Here is a 13,408-nt window from a genome sequence, read left to right as displayed (position 1 = left end):
GACAGACTGAGGTTGCTGGGGGTGTGCAGCCTGGAGAAGAGGAGGCTCAGGGGTGACCTCATTGCTGCCTACAACTACCTGAAGGGAAGTTGTAGCCAGGTGGGGGTTGGCCTCTTCTGCCAGGCAACCAGCAACAATACAAGGGGACACAGTCTCAAGTTGTGCCAGGGGAGGTCTAGGATGGATGTTAGGAGGAAGTTCTTCCCAGAGAGAGTGATTGGCATTGGAATGGGCTGCCCAGGGAGGTGGTGGAGTCACCATCCCTGGAGCTGTTTAAGAAAAGCTTGGATGAGGCTGATTGGCTAGGGCTGGGTGCTAGGTTGGACTGGGATGATCTTGGAGGTCTCTTCCAACCTGATTGATTCTATGAAATATTTCTGTGAAATGTGGCTTGCTAGTTCTGACCCAGAGAGATCACAAAGGGAATATTAGAAGCATTGGAAGATACCTGGTGGAAAACTGTGAGAAGGTGCCTGTGATTAGCTGGGAGGGAAGGCAGGGAAAATTAACAAGTGCTGCTAAGAGGTACTGGAGGTTTTTGGAAGCCTGTATTTTGGATTCAGGCATTAAGGCTGCCATATGAACAGCCAGCCAGTCCTGGCCAGCTTTCCCATATTGGCTACTCTGCTGTTCTTTCTTTCTGCCTGTGTACATGCCAACACCATTCTAATTATGCTTCTTCCTGCTTTTTAGTTTAACGATATCTTGTTGTACACCAGTAGAGGCCTGACGGCATCCAACCAGTTTAAAGTCCATGGGCACCTTCCACTCTATGGCATGGCAGTAAGTATCATGAGAACTGAAAAGATTTGTGCTTAACCAAATTGCTTGGTCTATCTGCTGGCCTGAAAGCTCAGCAGCCAAGGGCTGTTTGCTGATGCAGAGAAGTGGTGGTTACATTCTGCAGTGCCTGATGGGGCTGTGTTGGCTTTGACCTTTTACACAGAGGTGACTGCACAGCAGAAGTGGGATTAAAAAGGCATTTTGGGAAGCAGCTTCTTTGTAATGCAAAGGTCTCATGAGAGAAGGTTCTTTGTTTTTTAAACCTTAAATTTAACCAGGATTCTTAGAAGTAATTCACCACCCATTGCTGGTAGACACACTGTGCAAGGCAAGTAAACAGTAGCAGCTGTCTTATTTCTGCAAATTATCACTTCCTAATATTTTCAGCTCTGTATCTTAAAAGCCAAGTAGTAGGAAACCAGCAGCAGTAGATCATTTGGAGCTCTTGTTGCCATACTTCTGCAAAACAGCCAATTCAAGCCAATAGCAGCCAGTTTCCTCTTCTCTTTAAAAGGATTTCAAAGGCAGTTTGGCTAGTTTCAAAACACTTTTATTCCTTCCATTATTTCCATGAGTTTCTGTCTGCACTGTTTTCCTGCAAATTGAGTTAGATCCTCATTACCACAGTAGTGAATTTCTGAATGTATTTAAACCTCTGCAAGGCTTCAAAGGTTTGGCATTTCTAGGAATCTTCTCAATTACTGCTGTCCATTTGGTGTGGACTTGTTCATGACAAAACTGTGTTGTCCTGCTGTATCCAGAGCACTGGACACAGAGCCTTTAATATCCCTTTTTGTATGATTAGTCACTCTTCTGATGAAAATACCATTCTTTTGCTTTGGCTGTTTTTGGCACCAAGCAGAAAATGTCCTGCTTTGTCTTCAGGAGGCTACTGCACAACTTACATAGTGTTTTTCCAACTTGCAAGCCTCCTCTTTCTCTTTCTCTTTCCCTCAATACCTAGCTCAAAATTGTTGTCTGTGAATGTTCCTCTTTTCCTCAATGGTAAGAGCTTGTTCAGTTCACTGAAATAAGTACTTCTTGCAATCTGACTGCATCTGGGCTTTTATCTTTCAGATAGAAGCAAGTGAAGAGGAATGGGGAGTCCCTCATTGTCTAACACTACGAGGTCAACACCAGTCCATTGTTGTTGCTGCAAGGTAATTCAGCGAAGACAGCATACACATGTGAAATGTATGTCTCTGCAGATAGAAAAGTAGGGAGGTGTCATTTGGTTTGGATTTGCTCCTAAAACAATTTCAAAGGTATATTATTTTGTGGAAAGCCATGTGTGAAAAAAGGAAAAGGCCAATGGGAAAAACGGAGTGGCAGCTATGCAAGTCAGAATGAGTGAGGGATTAATGGGGGATGAGAAATAGTATCTTGTGCCTGAATTTAAAGTAAGCTCAGCTTTTGGCTGTTTCTTAAACTTTGCTTTCAGCCAGTGTGAATGTGAGTAAAACTTGGGTTTTCATTGTTAGTAGCCGTGCTGAAATGGACAAATGGACTGAGGACATTCAGATGGCAATAGAACTGGCCGAGAAAAGCAGTGGCCCTGCTCCAGAGTTACTGGCCAGCAGCCCACCTGACAATAGTAAGTAAATGCTAGAGGGTAGGTTTTATTCACCTTTATCACTATGATTTCTGATTGCTTCTAAGAAGGTGGTGAAAAAATGCTGCCCACAGGTCAAACTGCTAGGATGTGAAGTTGCTTTGTATTTATTTTTATATGTATATATGTATGTGCCATTTTAATGTTCTTGTTGATGTTAGCAGAAAGTCAATAGAGATGTGGCTTAAATCATAATGATTCCAGGAAATACTTAACAAGATTTGGGCAGTGCCTGTCCTTGGAAGGTACTAAAAGCACCCAGAAAGCATGGTAGTTAATCTCTTGGTTCTAACACTTGCAGAAACACAAAAGAAAACCAGAATCTATTTAACACCTGCACAGAATTATTTATAGAAGTGTGTTTTAAAATCAGTTCCCAATACTGTGGACAGGATTGATTTGTTTAATTTTTCCAATTATATATGTTGTTGCATAGAGGAAGAAAGATGCTTTTTCCCTGCATTTCATAGAGTCTCCTGATGAAACTACTGTAGACCAGGAATCTGAGGACGACCTCAGTGCATCCCGCACCTCACTCGAACGTCAGTCACCACACCGTGGCAACACTACGGTGCACGTCTGCTGGCACAGAAATACCAGTGTTTCAATGGTCGACTTTAGTATTGCTGTGGAGGTATCTGCCTCGGAAAGATCTGAGCTGCAGCTCCAGACACGCTGTTGAATGACAATTTCCTTTTTGCTCCTCCTTATTTAAGTGCGCTATTCCCCTCTCTCTCTCTGGGGGAGTTTCGGGCACACCTGTGAAACTGACTCCTATATCCTTAAATGATGGCCGTGAGCCACCAGTCAACACATATCCAACTCCCTTAGTACATCTCTGCCAATCAATTAGAGCAGAAATTTTCATAGAAACAACTGTCCAAAAAAAATGCTGATAGCCTTTGAAATTTAAACCGGGTCAGACTGTCTTAACGCTTTCACTTAGAGGCATTAAGTCAGTGTTTGAGCTGAAAGGATATTGTCTGTAGCAGCTGCAGCCAGAGTTTTAATTCTGTGTATTACTAACGTTCTTTCCTTACCTAGCCATCTTTTCTGGAACTTTGTCTCATTGCTCAGTCCCATCTGCTTTTCCTTTATTTGCATTTTCCACCTCAAAATAAAAACCCCTTTCCCCCACCACCGCCACACACACAGCTAAGCCACATTGGATACACATTGGTTAGTTCTGTACTCAACAAACACTCACTTTTTGAAGATTAATGTCAAAGACTTCTAGGTCAGTGTAGGTTTTAGGATGAAGTGGTAAACCTGCTTAAAGACTTGTAGTTCAGTCTAGGTTTTAGGATGAAGCGGTAAACCTGCATAGGTGGTGTTTCTTCCCCCAGGAGGGGCTCCAGGGAGCTCTGAATACTCTCTCACATTCCTCATCAAATGGAAAATGATGCTTAAAGAAAATGGTAAAAGGAATCTGCTGAGGAGGCAGCACACAGATTTCAGGTCACCGTTGCTCTAGAGAAGATGCTCTAATGCAAAACTTAGAGGTGCAAGGACAGGTGACAGCTTCTATAAATGCCTGAGTTCTTGAACAGAGGGTGAGCTACTGTAGCAAAGAAAAGTGTGCTGTGCTGGAAAGCACTAACTGCAGAGCCTCACTTGGATCCCATGCAGATGGATTTTTTGCTCTGTATGCTGTTGTGTCCTGCAAGACAGAAACAGTTCAACACAGAACAAGGTCTTCTATTTTTCTTCAAAGCAGAGCACTTCTGATAAATAGCATAAACCAGTGACTAATTTGAACAAGTGAAACATGTAGGTAGGCAAATCTTACATTCTGAGAACAGTGCATTTTATTCCTTACTTTTGTTCTTCCCTGTACCAAAAATGAGCACAAACAAAGCATCGAAGACCAAGCACACCCTGGAGACACAGGCTGCTCAGTGAAAACATCTTCAGCTCCACCGCTCTTCCATGTGTGACAGGTTACACTCATGTTCACATCATTCTGTTGGTGGCTCTCACTTCAGCATATCGTTTATTTTCTTTGTGTCTCTCCCTCCTTTCTGTCTCTCGTGGTAGAAGATCCTCTCTCTGTCAGTGACTGTTCTTCCCTACCTGCTGGACTGATCAGTGATCAGCGGCCTGTTTCCATTTCATATGTCTGCTGGTACCGAATGCAAAGCCTGTCCTTTTATGATATCCTCCAGAGTGATGAGGTAACAGAAAATTAAGGAGTACACCTATAATTTAGGGCAAGGAGACAGCAGTGCAGATATCAGAGAATGGGATGGATTAAAGCAAAGGCTTTAATGTGTATCCAAGACTGGTGAAAAGAGAACCTTGTCAAGAATATTTCATTTGCAGTAGCTACATCAGGCTTCAACTGTTTGGCTTTACAGATTGGTTACCTTCTGCATTATATAATGAGAATGATGTAAACAGCTATTTTGATCTAGGTGAGGGCACTTACTTCATTTGCAAGGCCAAATAATAGTGGACTTTACATCATCACTATGTGAAGAGCAGTTTCTTCTGCAAGCCATTAGATACTTGCAGTTGGTCACAGTCTCCTCCCTGCTTTTTATTAAAATATCCAAAATCCAGCAAAGAAGAAGGTTCTGGCTTCTTTGTCAAGTTACCATGTGAAATTGCTGGGTACTGGGAGCAAAGACTTTTTTACTTCACATTCTAAAGTCTGTCATAACTTCCCTTTACCATCACAAATTCATGTCAGATTTTCTGTTTCCATTCTTCTATTTAAGTATCATTTGAAAAGAGCAAGGGCAGGCTGGGGTAACAAGGCAGATGCTCAGTAGTAGTAGTAGTGAAAACCTCAAGGAGAAAGGAAGCACAAAAACAGAAGTGTAGTAGCTTGAAGTGTTGGGAAATACTCAGCTACAACCAAAGAAGTGTTCATAAAGCACTGCTTTGGAGTAGAAAAACACACAGGAAAAAAAATGCATCCATTAAAGCAAAACATTTTCACGTACAGCCAGATACATTCTTCTTTTTTTAACGCTAATTAACCTGCAGGTGCCTTTCCCTGGTTTATTTGGCTCCTTTTGATCTGTTTCAGAACCAGCTGTCTGGAAACCTCCTAAGAAAATTCAAAAACAGCAACGGGTGGCAGAAGCTTTGGGTAGTGTTCACCAACTTCTGCATGTTCTTCTACAAATCGCACCAGGTAACAGACTGCGCATGGGAGGAGAGGTGGATGGAGGAGACCTCCTTTAGTTTGTCTCAAAGCAGTAGCAGACAGAAAAGCAGAGGTTGCTCGTGGGTGCTGTAGGCAAGAGAACCAGGTGCTCTGGTCATGGCTGCACAGCCTTGTAGCTGCTGGAACACGGAGCAGAAGCTGTCCTCCATCTGCTCACTTGTCCGTTGAAGGACACGTTTGTTTCCTGAAGCTTTCAACAGTCACCACGAGGTACAAATTCTGGTGCTGTCACAGTTAGTTAATAGAATCATAGACTCATAGAATCAACCAGGTTGGAAGAGACCTCCAAGATCAGCCAGTCCAATCTATCCCCCAGCCCTATCCAGTCAACTAGACCATGGCACTAAGTGCCTCATCCAGTCTTCTCCTGAACACTTCCAGGGATGGTGACTCCACCACCTCCCTGGGCAGCCCATTCCAATGCCAACCACTCTCTCTGGCAAGAACTTCCTCCTAACATCCAGCCTGTACTTTCCCCAGCACAACTTGAGACCGTGTGACATAAACAATTGTTTACTGGTGCTGATGCTTAAATCAAACAAGAGGGCAACAACAGATGATTAATCCATCTGAGTAAATATCCCACTGCAAAAGGAGGAAGCTTCTGGCTAGAATCTGTTGGACTTTCAAATCTAAAAGTCCAAGTGTTCAAGCAGGACATAAGCATAAAATAATAGTAATCATGACATTATCCTTTCATTGCTCTGGAAACCCTTAATGATAAGGGGTTTGCATTGGAAAAAAAAAGGGAAAAGAGTGAACTGTAGGATACATAAGTGGAATAAAGGAATTATGTGTTCCGATGTGCCATGCCATGAAGTGAGAGACCTTAAGCAGTGAGTGCTGCAGTGGCCAGTAAACAGCTGAGGAGGCTGAGAGGGGATCTTACCAATGTCTATAAATATCTGAGGGGTGAGTGTTGGGGATGAGGGTGCCAGTGTCTTTTTGGTGGTGCCCAGTGATAGGACATGGAACAACATGTGCATGCTGCCCAGAGAGGTTGTGGAGTCTCCTTCTCTGGAGACATTAAAAACTCGCCTCGATTCATTCCTGTGTGGCCTGCCCTAGGTGATCCTGCCTTGGCAGAGGGGTTAGACTAGATGATCTCTAGAGTTTTTCTCCCACCCCTAACATTCTGTGATCTGAGGGAGCAGGTGTTTGCAAGCCTAGGATGAACATGCATGGCGCTCTGCTAATGCCAAATGATGAAGCTTTGCATTTGTCAGTTTGAAAGTAGCGCAAGTCCAAGATTTCAGACAACCTTCTTATGTCAAAATACTGACTGACAGCATGAGAAGGATCCAAGCTGAAGCTACCAGGCTGTTAAGGTCATTGTGGCTGTATAAAGCTGCTATTTTTAACACGCTTGGAAGCATGATTGTGACCTTTAAATGAGTGTGTATCTGTCTTCCATTTTACTTATGCATTCTCTTTACTTAAGGGCATTTGATCTCTACAGCATTTTCCATGGTTTTTTTTCAGGACAATCATCCTTTAGCCAGCCTTCCTTTATTGGGATATTCACTTACCATCCCTTCTGAGTCTGAGAACATTCACAAAGATTATGTGTTCAAGCTGCATTTCAAATCCCACGTGTACTTCTTCAGGGCTGAAAGTGAATACACGTTTGAAAGGTAAGTCAGCCTGCTGGGAAAGGGAACTTGTAAAACTCCAGGTATGTTGGGGTTTTTTTTCCAAACAAGGTTACTAGATGCTCAGTAAATCCATGCAGTAACACAGGCAAGTCAGCACAACCAGAGAAAGAACGCTTTAAAATGTTTAAAGACCTGATATTGCTAGAACCAAGTGGTTGTTTTCAATACCATGAGAGCTGGGATAGTGAGTACAACAAACCCAGTGTTATGCACAGGGATTCATCCAGTCAGAACTGATCAGGCTGCATAAGGATTCCTGCCTCAGCCTTCAGGAAGCCTGTAAATGGATCACAGGACTGGTCAGTAGCTCTTCGTTCCCTCTGGTGCAACTGAATGAAAAATGCACACCTGAAGTAAAATTCTGATTTTTCACAGAAGCAGCTGTTCTGACTCCGTGTTTATGCCACTTCAGCAAGTCACCTTTACACCTCCCACTGAATTTCAGATACATGGAGAGCCAGGAAACAGGCAGTATTCCTCCTAACTGATGGTTAGAGATGGTTCATACTGGCACTTAATTTAAATCTTTAATTTGAAGCATTAACCTGTCAAAAATGTCAGTATCACAAGATCACAGGATATCAGGGGTTGGAAGGGGCACAAGGAGATCATCGAGTCCAACCACCCTGCCAGAGCAGGACCACGCAATCTAGCACAGATCACAGAGGAACACATCCAGACAGGCCTTGAAAGTCTCCAGGGAAGGAGACTTTTGAAGAGGAGCACTACTGGTTTTAGCCATGTCAGTCTAAAACTGTAAATAAAGTGTGGGAAAGGCTTGATTAAATAAATCTGTAGAATAGGAAAAAAAAAATCACAAAGCCCTTTCTTAGTTCTAGGCAAAAGAAGTTGAAATTGCAGCTAAACTACATTGTTTTCACTCTGGAATTAAGATTGGTTGGTCTCAACCACTCAACACTTGGACAATGCAGAAAAGAGATCTGGTGTCTTTAGAACAAAGCCATGACTAAGTTCATGAATTCTGGGTCTGTCTCTGCTGTTTATCTTCTTTAAACCTCCTTTCAACGTGTTGGGCAGTACCATGGATCTAGAGCCTCCTGACTTTGGATAGACTTAGGAGTCAAGCAGCAAGCAAGATGCTCCTGTAGGCACTGAGAATAAAACAGTACAACTACTAGCACCGACTCTATCTCCTAAGAAATCTTTCCTTAGGAATTGACTCTTGTGTTGCTTGTGTCTCCCTTTGTGCCTCCTCACAGATGGATGGAAGTGATCCGAAGTGCCACCAGCTCTTCCTCACGCACTCGAGCTCTGAGTCATAAAGAGCCTCACGCCTATTGACGGCTGAAAAAGCCGCAGTCCTGATTGTCCAGCAGCTGCTGATTTTCTAGAGGACATTTGAAACTCTTTTCTCCCTCCAAGTTTAGTAGAACTTACAATTTGGTAAAAGAGTATGGTTTTGCAGAAGCTTTCACAGTCCCTCAGCAAAACTGGTTTAAGTTCTCCATACGTTCAGCCTAGCTTTCCATCATCATCATCCCAGTGGCTGCGTTTCGTTCCATGTCTTGTATTTTGTCATTCTGTGCTGTTTTTAGCTTGTGCCAGTATTAAAAGATTGTCCTTATTAGAGTGCCAAATGCCAAAAGACATTTCCTTGCCTCAAAGATTGCACCTAAAGGAAAAAAAAAAAAAAAAAAGGAGAAAAAAGATGACTTCACAATCTGAAAACTTTCCTCTCTGAGGCAAACACTATTTTCTTCTCTCTTCATAAAAGTATATTGTTGGGGTTTTTTTTTTACCATGCTGATCTGTAGACTGCTGGGTTTTAAAATGTAGATGGACTTTCACAGTATAGAATATAATTATATATATACAGCAAGCAGTCTAACAGGAATGAGATAACTTTCAGATTTCTTTCTTTTCCACCCCTCCTCCCACCCCCCAAGTCTTTCTACATTTAATCAGCAAGGAATTACTAATTTTCTACCTTTAACAAGGAAACAGTTTACAGCTCGCTCTCGTTTTTTTCCCCCTGTAGGGTTACCAATCCATGTGGTATAAATAAAGCCTAGGATCCTTAATCTAACCTTTTTTCTTGGTGCAAGTTGACCAAATTGCTCATCTGTTGGCTTCGAAAAGTGAATACTACTTGCAAGATGGAAATGTTTTGAAAATAATCCAGTGCAATATTCTTTGGGCTGTTAATGTAGTGTGAATGGTATCGTACAAGAAGAAATTAAAGGCTGTGGTGACATTCTGCTGTTTGTTTCACAAACTTGAAAGAAAACCTGTACGCTATGAGGACCGCAGCTCTTTGTGATTAACTCGTAGAGTGGTTTGGTAACGACATTGCTATGAGCTGGGGGTGCTGCTGAAGCCCCAAGTTTTCATCCTGCCTGCTACACATCCTAGAGTGACTTTTGGTTTGTTGTTGGATTTTCAGGCTCTCCCTCTTCCACCGCGGGCCCAGTATACAGATAGCAACCAGCAGGCAAAATAGCTGTGTTGTGTACCTGGCTGTAACGTCAGCTAGCATTGCAGTTGGCCTGCTCGGCAGGTTGGCAGCACACTTCTGTTGGGCTTAGATGCTTTTCCTGGTTCCAAGAAAGACTTCATCATTACATGGGTGACGTAAAACTCCCATTAGCAGAAGGTCAGCACGCTGGAATCCCATCGATCACCATTATGGGCCTCGGAGGAAGCACAGCACTAGGTAGAGGGGGCGGAAAATAGATGCGGGAAACGAAGCGGGGACCATTCTACCCCTACTTTTGATTTGTCTTAGCTCTTCACTCTGTTAATGGCTTACCTGTGTGCGATGTATAAAATGGCTTACAGCTTTGCTCACAACAAAAGGGAATAAAATACCTCACAGTACTATCATACATGCTTCTGTTTCAAGACAGTAAAGACTTGTTTTTATTCTGCCCCCTTCCCCTGCCCCCAACAAAGCTCCATTCCTGTCTCCACTGAAGAAGAGGATGGGCTCCTAACCCATTCCAACAAGCAGCAGTCATCATGGCCAAATCCAAGCCACGCTGAGAAAGGGAAGCCAGTGTTTCAGCATACTTCCTTCAGCAGCATGGAAACCTCTGGGCAAGGTAATTTGTTGCAGTTGCTTTTTTCCTGAGCTGTTATTTCCTCTATCAGTGTGGATATAATGATCAAATCTACCCTCCAGCATTGCCTCTATCTGTTTGTGACATGATGAAGGACAAACTTAGGAAGTTGGTATAAAAAGAAGCCTGAAGACCTTGTTACAAAGTTGCTGGTTTGTGCTGGCTTGTCCATATGCAAGCCTCAGTGACCTTGTGGTGTAGTTTTTTGTTTAAAAGTGTGACAGACTTAGGTTATTTTACTTTTCTAAGGAAAAAGGGCAGTAAAATAATAACCCTCTTGCTGAATCAGAGAGGAATACAAAATGTTGTATTTAAAGATGTGCAAGAAAAAAGATACAGCATTAAATGAATCCTTAACACCTAATACAGATATAGGATATGTGTAAGTCCCCCATAACCTTTCCCCTCCTCCCAAGCTAAACCACCCAAACCTCAGTGCTCATTTTCTCCCACCCCCCCATCATCCCATTTAGGCCTAAGCAGACCTGGATTGCACAGCTAGAAATTTGCTGCAGCTATGGCCTTGAAGACCACAGTAGTAGGGTTGCGCCTACATAATTACCTAGATACGAATCCCTCCGGAAAGCTGAAGAGGGAGAAAAGAAAATGAATTGACTTTGCTGCCCACTTATAAAGTGTTAGCAGGATTATGGGACTGAATAACAAAAATATGATATCCAGGCACGACCAATCTGTGCCCTAGGAGGGATCTTGGTCTCCGTAGTTTTCTCAGGGATCCTTGGAACCTCTCAAACCACGACACCTTGGCCAAAGCAGGGGAATTCAGTGGACCAAATAATGTAGAGGAACTATATATAGTGCTTTGGTCTTGGCCAGGAGTGTGAACAGTGATCTGCAGAGTGATGAAAACGGGGAAATAACACAGCATAGATCAGCAACACTGCAGCAGCCTATAGGTCTGGAAAAACAGAGCTGTAGAAGGCACTTAGCATGTGATGTTGCTGTGAAGGGCTGCAGACCCTATCCCTCCAAAAAACCATTACTGAGATGTGAGATAATACCTGCAAAGCCTTACAAGCTAGGTCACTGCATCTGTCCTTCAGAATTGTTATCTCTAATAGTGAAAAGATATTTTTAAATGGGAATTGTATTGAGGAGCATGCCCTTATTTCAGCTGAAATGGAATTTTATTTTAGATGGCTGGGATTTGTTAGAGACAATCTTCATTACTTCTATCTGTTGCAGAGTTCTCAGAAGAAAGGCTTTTATTTACATTCCTGAAAGCAGATGATACCTTTTCTAGGTCTGGCTCATTTTCATATAAAGTAGGTTTGGAAAAGAATCTTCTGTAATCTCTAAGGTAAAGATCAAGTTCTACTTATCATGATGGCAGAGACTGAGCTAAGATAAGCTGTGGATGCAACTTCAGAGTATCTACCTGACTGATAAGTTTTACTTTTTCGTAGCATCTTTTTTTCTACAGAAAAATGGGTTTTAGCAATGTGATTTTTTTCCCCTCCGAATGGAACCAGCTGAACTGCTGTCATTTGCCTGCATATGTCTAGTTCTTTATTCCTAAGGTAAAGCTAAAACTGAAATAATTACAAGAAAAATGCAGCTGTCTGGGCAGTTGTATCTTACAATCAGCTGCCACCTCAGTGTCTTGACTAAAACAGTTCACCAGAAAGCTCTAACACAGAGCCATTTGCTTTTAACCCTGGTGTATGTCATAATGCTGTACATGTAGTGAAGTAAGTGGGGTGTGGAGAGTCTGATGGCTACAAACTTGGCACATGTTGACCCTAAGTATGCACTATTCTCATGTTTCAGCAGCAGGGAAACCTCAAACTGGTCACTCCAAAGACATCCACACCATATTGTTATTGCTTGCCATGAATACTCAGTTGCTGGCTTCAAACAATTAACAAATAAAACAGGAGCTCTCTTGCCCTCTGCAGTTGCACCACACAGAAAGGGATCAGCAAAGCCCAGACTCCTGTGGGGTGTTTCTTCCACAAGCCTATGCATCACCATCATTTCTCTGCTGCCTCACAACTACCTTTCACAGGTATTTATTACTCTATCTTAGGCCTATTTTCATGAAATTTTAATTGAACACTCTTGAGACTGCAATGCCTTTTTAAATTCATTTGGGTGAAACCAGCCAAATAAATGGCAGATTGGAAGTAAAGTAAGTTAGCAGGTAGGGAAACATGCTGTGATTGCAGAAAGGTTCGACTAGAGAAAAGAGGTCTTGAAAAGAAAACTTAGAGACAAGCTCAGGTGCAATATCCTACCATGGCATTAGCCAAGAACAAAAGCAAAACAAGCAGGCCCTGCAAAGCTTGGGGTTTGGGCCACTGGGTCCTTTTTATACAGGGCAAATTACATGGTCTTCTCTCTCAAAAGACAACTCTGGTTGCTAGTGTGCAGACACCCCTCAAACTCCACTCTCCCAGCGGCACAGAAAAATTGGTGGCGAGAAAACATCACCACAATAACTGGCTACCTGGTCTATGTACTTTTTTTTTAACAGGGGAAAACAGCAATGAAACAAATACAGGTGTGCAGCTGTCACAGCTTGTCAGTCAGTTGAGTGGATATTTAAGGCGGTGATGTTTGGGGGCTAAGCTAATGCAAATGAATTTGAGAACTCTTTGTCAGTTTCACCGGGCTGGCAGGACAGGGACTACAAAACGAGTTTTAGTGCAGTTGCCATCTGTAAATTGACACATTGTCTCACTGCAGGGCAACCTGCAACACACAGGTGCACATGTTTAACCCAAAGAGTATCTCGTCAATCACTTGTATGGTAGATAAACAAACCCTGAAACAGGAACTGAACTTCCCACATGGTTAGGCCATTGTATGTGAGATGCAAGGTTACTGAATTTGCCAAAAGAAAAAAGTATTCTCAACATTGTCACTCAGAAAGTTTAAAGTGGAGTTTTCAAACAAACATAACAAAGAAAGATAAACTAAACACTGATTTATAAACATTCTGCTTACTATGACAGAAAAGTGAGCAATAAATTCTATGAACTGAGTTAGAAATACCCCCCAAAAGCATCCCCCTCCTGGTAGGAGATGCCCCCCCCACACACACACACCCACCTCTCATCTCACTGACCACTCAGTAAAA

At 42.6% G+C, this 13,408-nt stretch overlaps 1 protein-coding gene across 6 annotated transcripts in view; it reads left to right on the top strand.

The window, feature by feature from the left end:
* Window positions 1–10,071, top strand: part of FARP1 (FERM, ARH/RhoGEF and pleckstrin domain protein 1) — a 257,460-nt gene extending 247,389 nt beyond the window's left edge. For 5 of the 6 annotated variants that reach the window (XM_064143858.1, XM_064143857.1, XM_064143855.1 and 2 more), the window contains 7 exons: window positions 694–783; window positions 1,861–1,943; window positions 2,265–2,377; window positions 2,866–3,029; window positions 5,430–5,537; window positions 7,053–7,204; window positions 8,446–10,071. In XM_064143858.1, coding sequence (XP_063999928.1) covers window positions 694–783; window positions 1,861–1,943; window positions 2,265–2,377; window positions 2,866–3,029; window positions 5,430–5,537; window positions 7,053–7,204; window positions 8,446–8,527 — 792 coding nt within the window. In that variant the 3' untranslated portion in view covers window positions 8,528–10,071. The remainder of the gene's footprint in view (window positions 1–693; window positions 784–1,860; window positions 1,944–2,264; window positions 2,378–2,865; window positions 3,030–5,429; window positions 5,538–7,052; window positions 7,205–8,445) is intronic. The other variant, XM_064143856.1, reaches the window with a different exon arrangement.
* The last annotated feature ends 3,337 nt before the right edge of the window (window positions 10,072–13,408 follow it).

This window comes from Pogoniulus pusillus, chromosome 5 (genome assembly GCF_015220805.1).
Source record: "Pogoniulus pusillus isolate bPogPus1 chromosome 5, bPogPus1.pri, whole genome shotgun sequence".
Classification (NCBI taxonomy): domain Eukaryota; kingdom Metazoa; phylum Chordata; class Aves; order Piciformes; family Lybiidae; genus Pogoniulus; species Pogoniulus pusillus.
The sequence above is the reverse complement of the archived record's forward strand: the minus strand, read 5'-3'. Positions and strand labels throughout refer to the sequence as shown.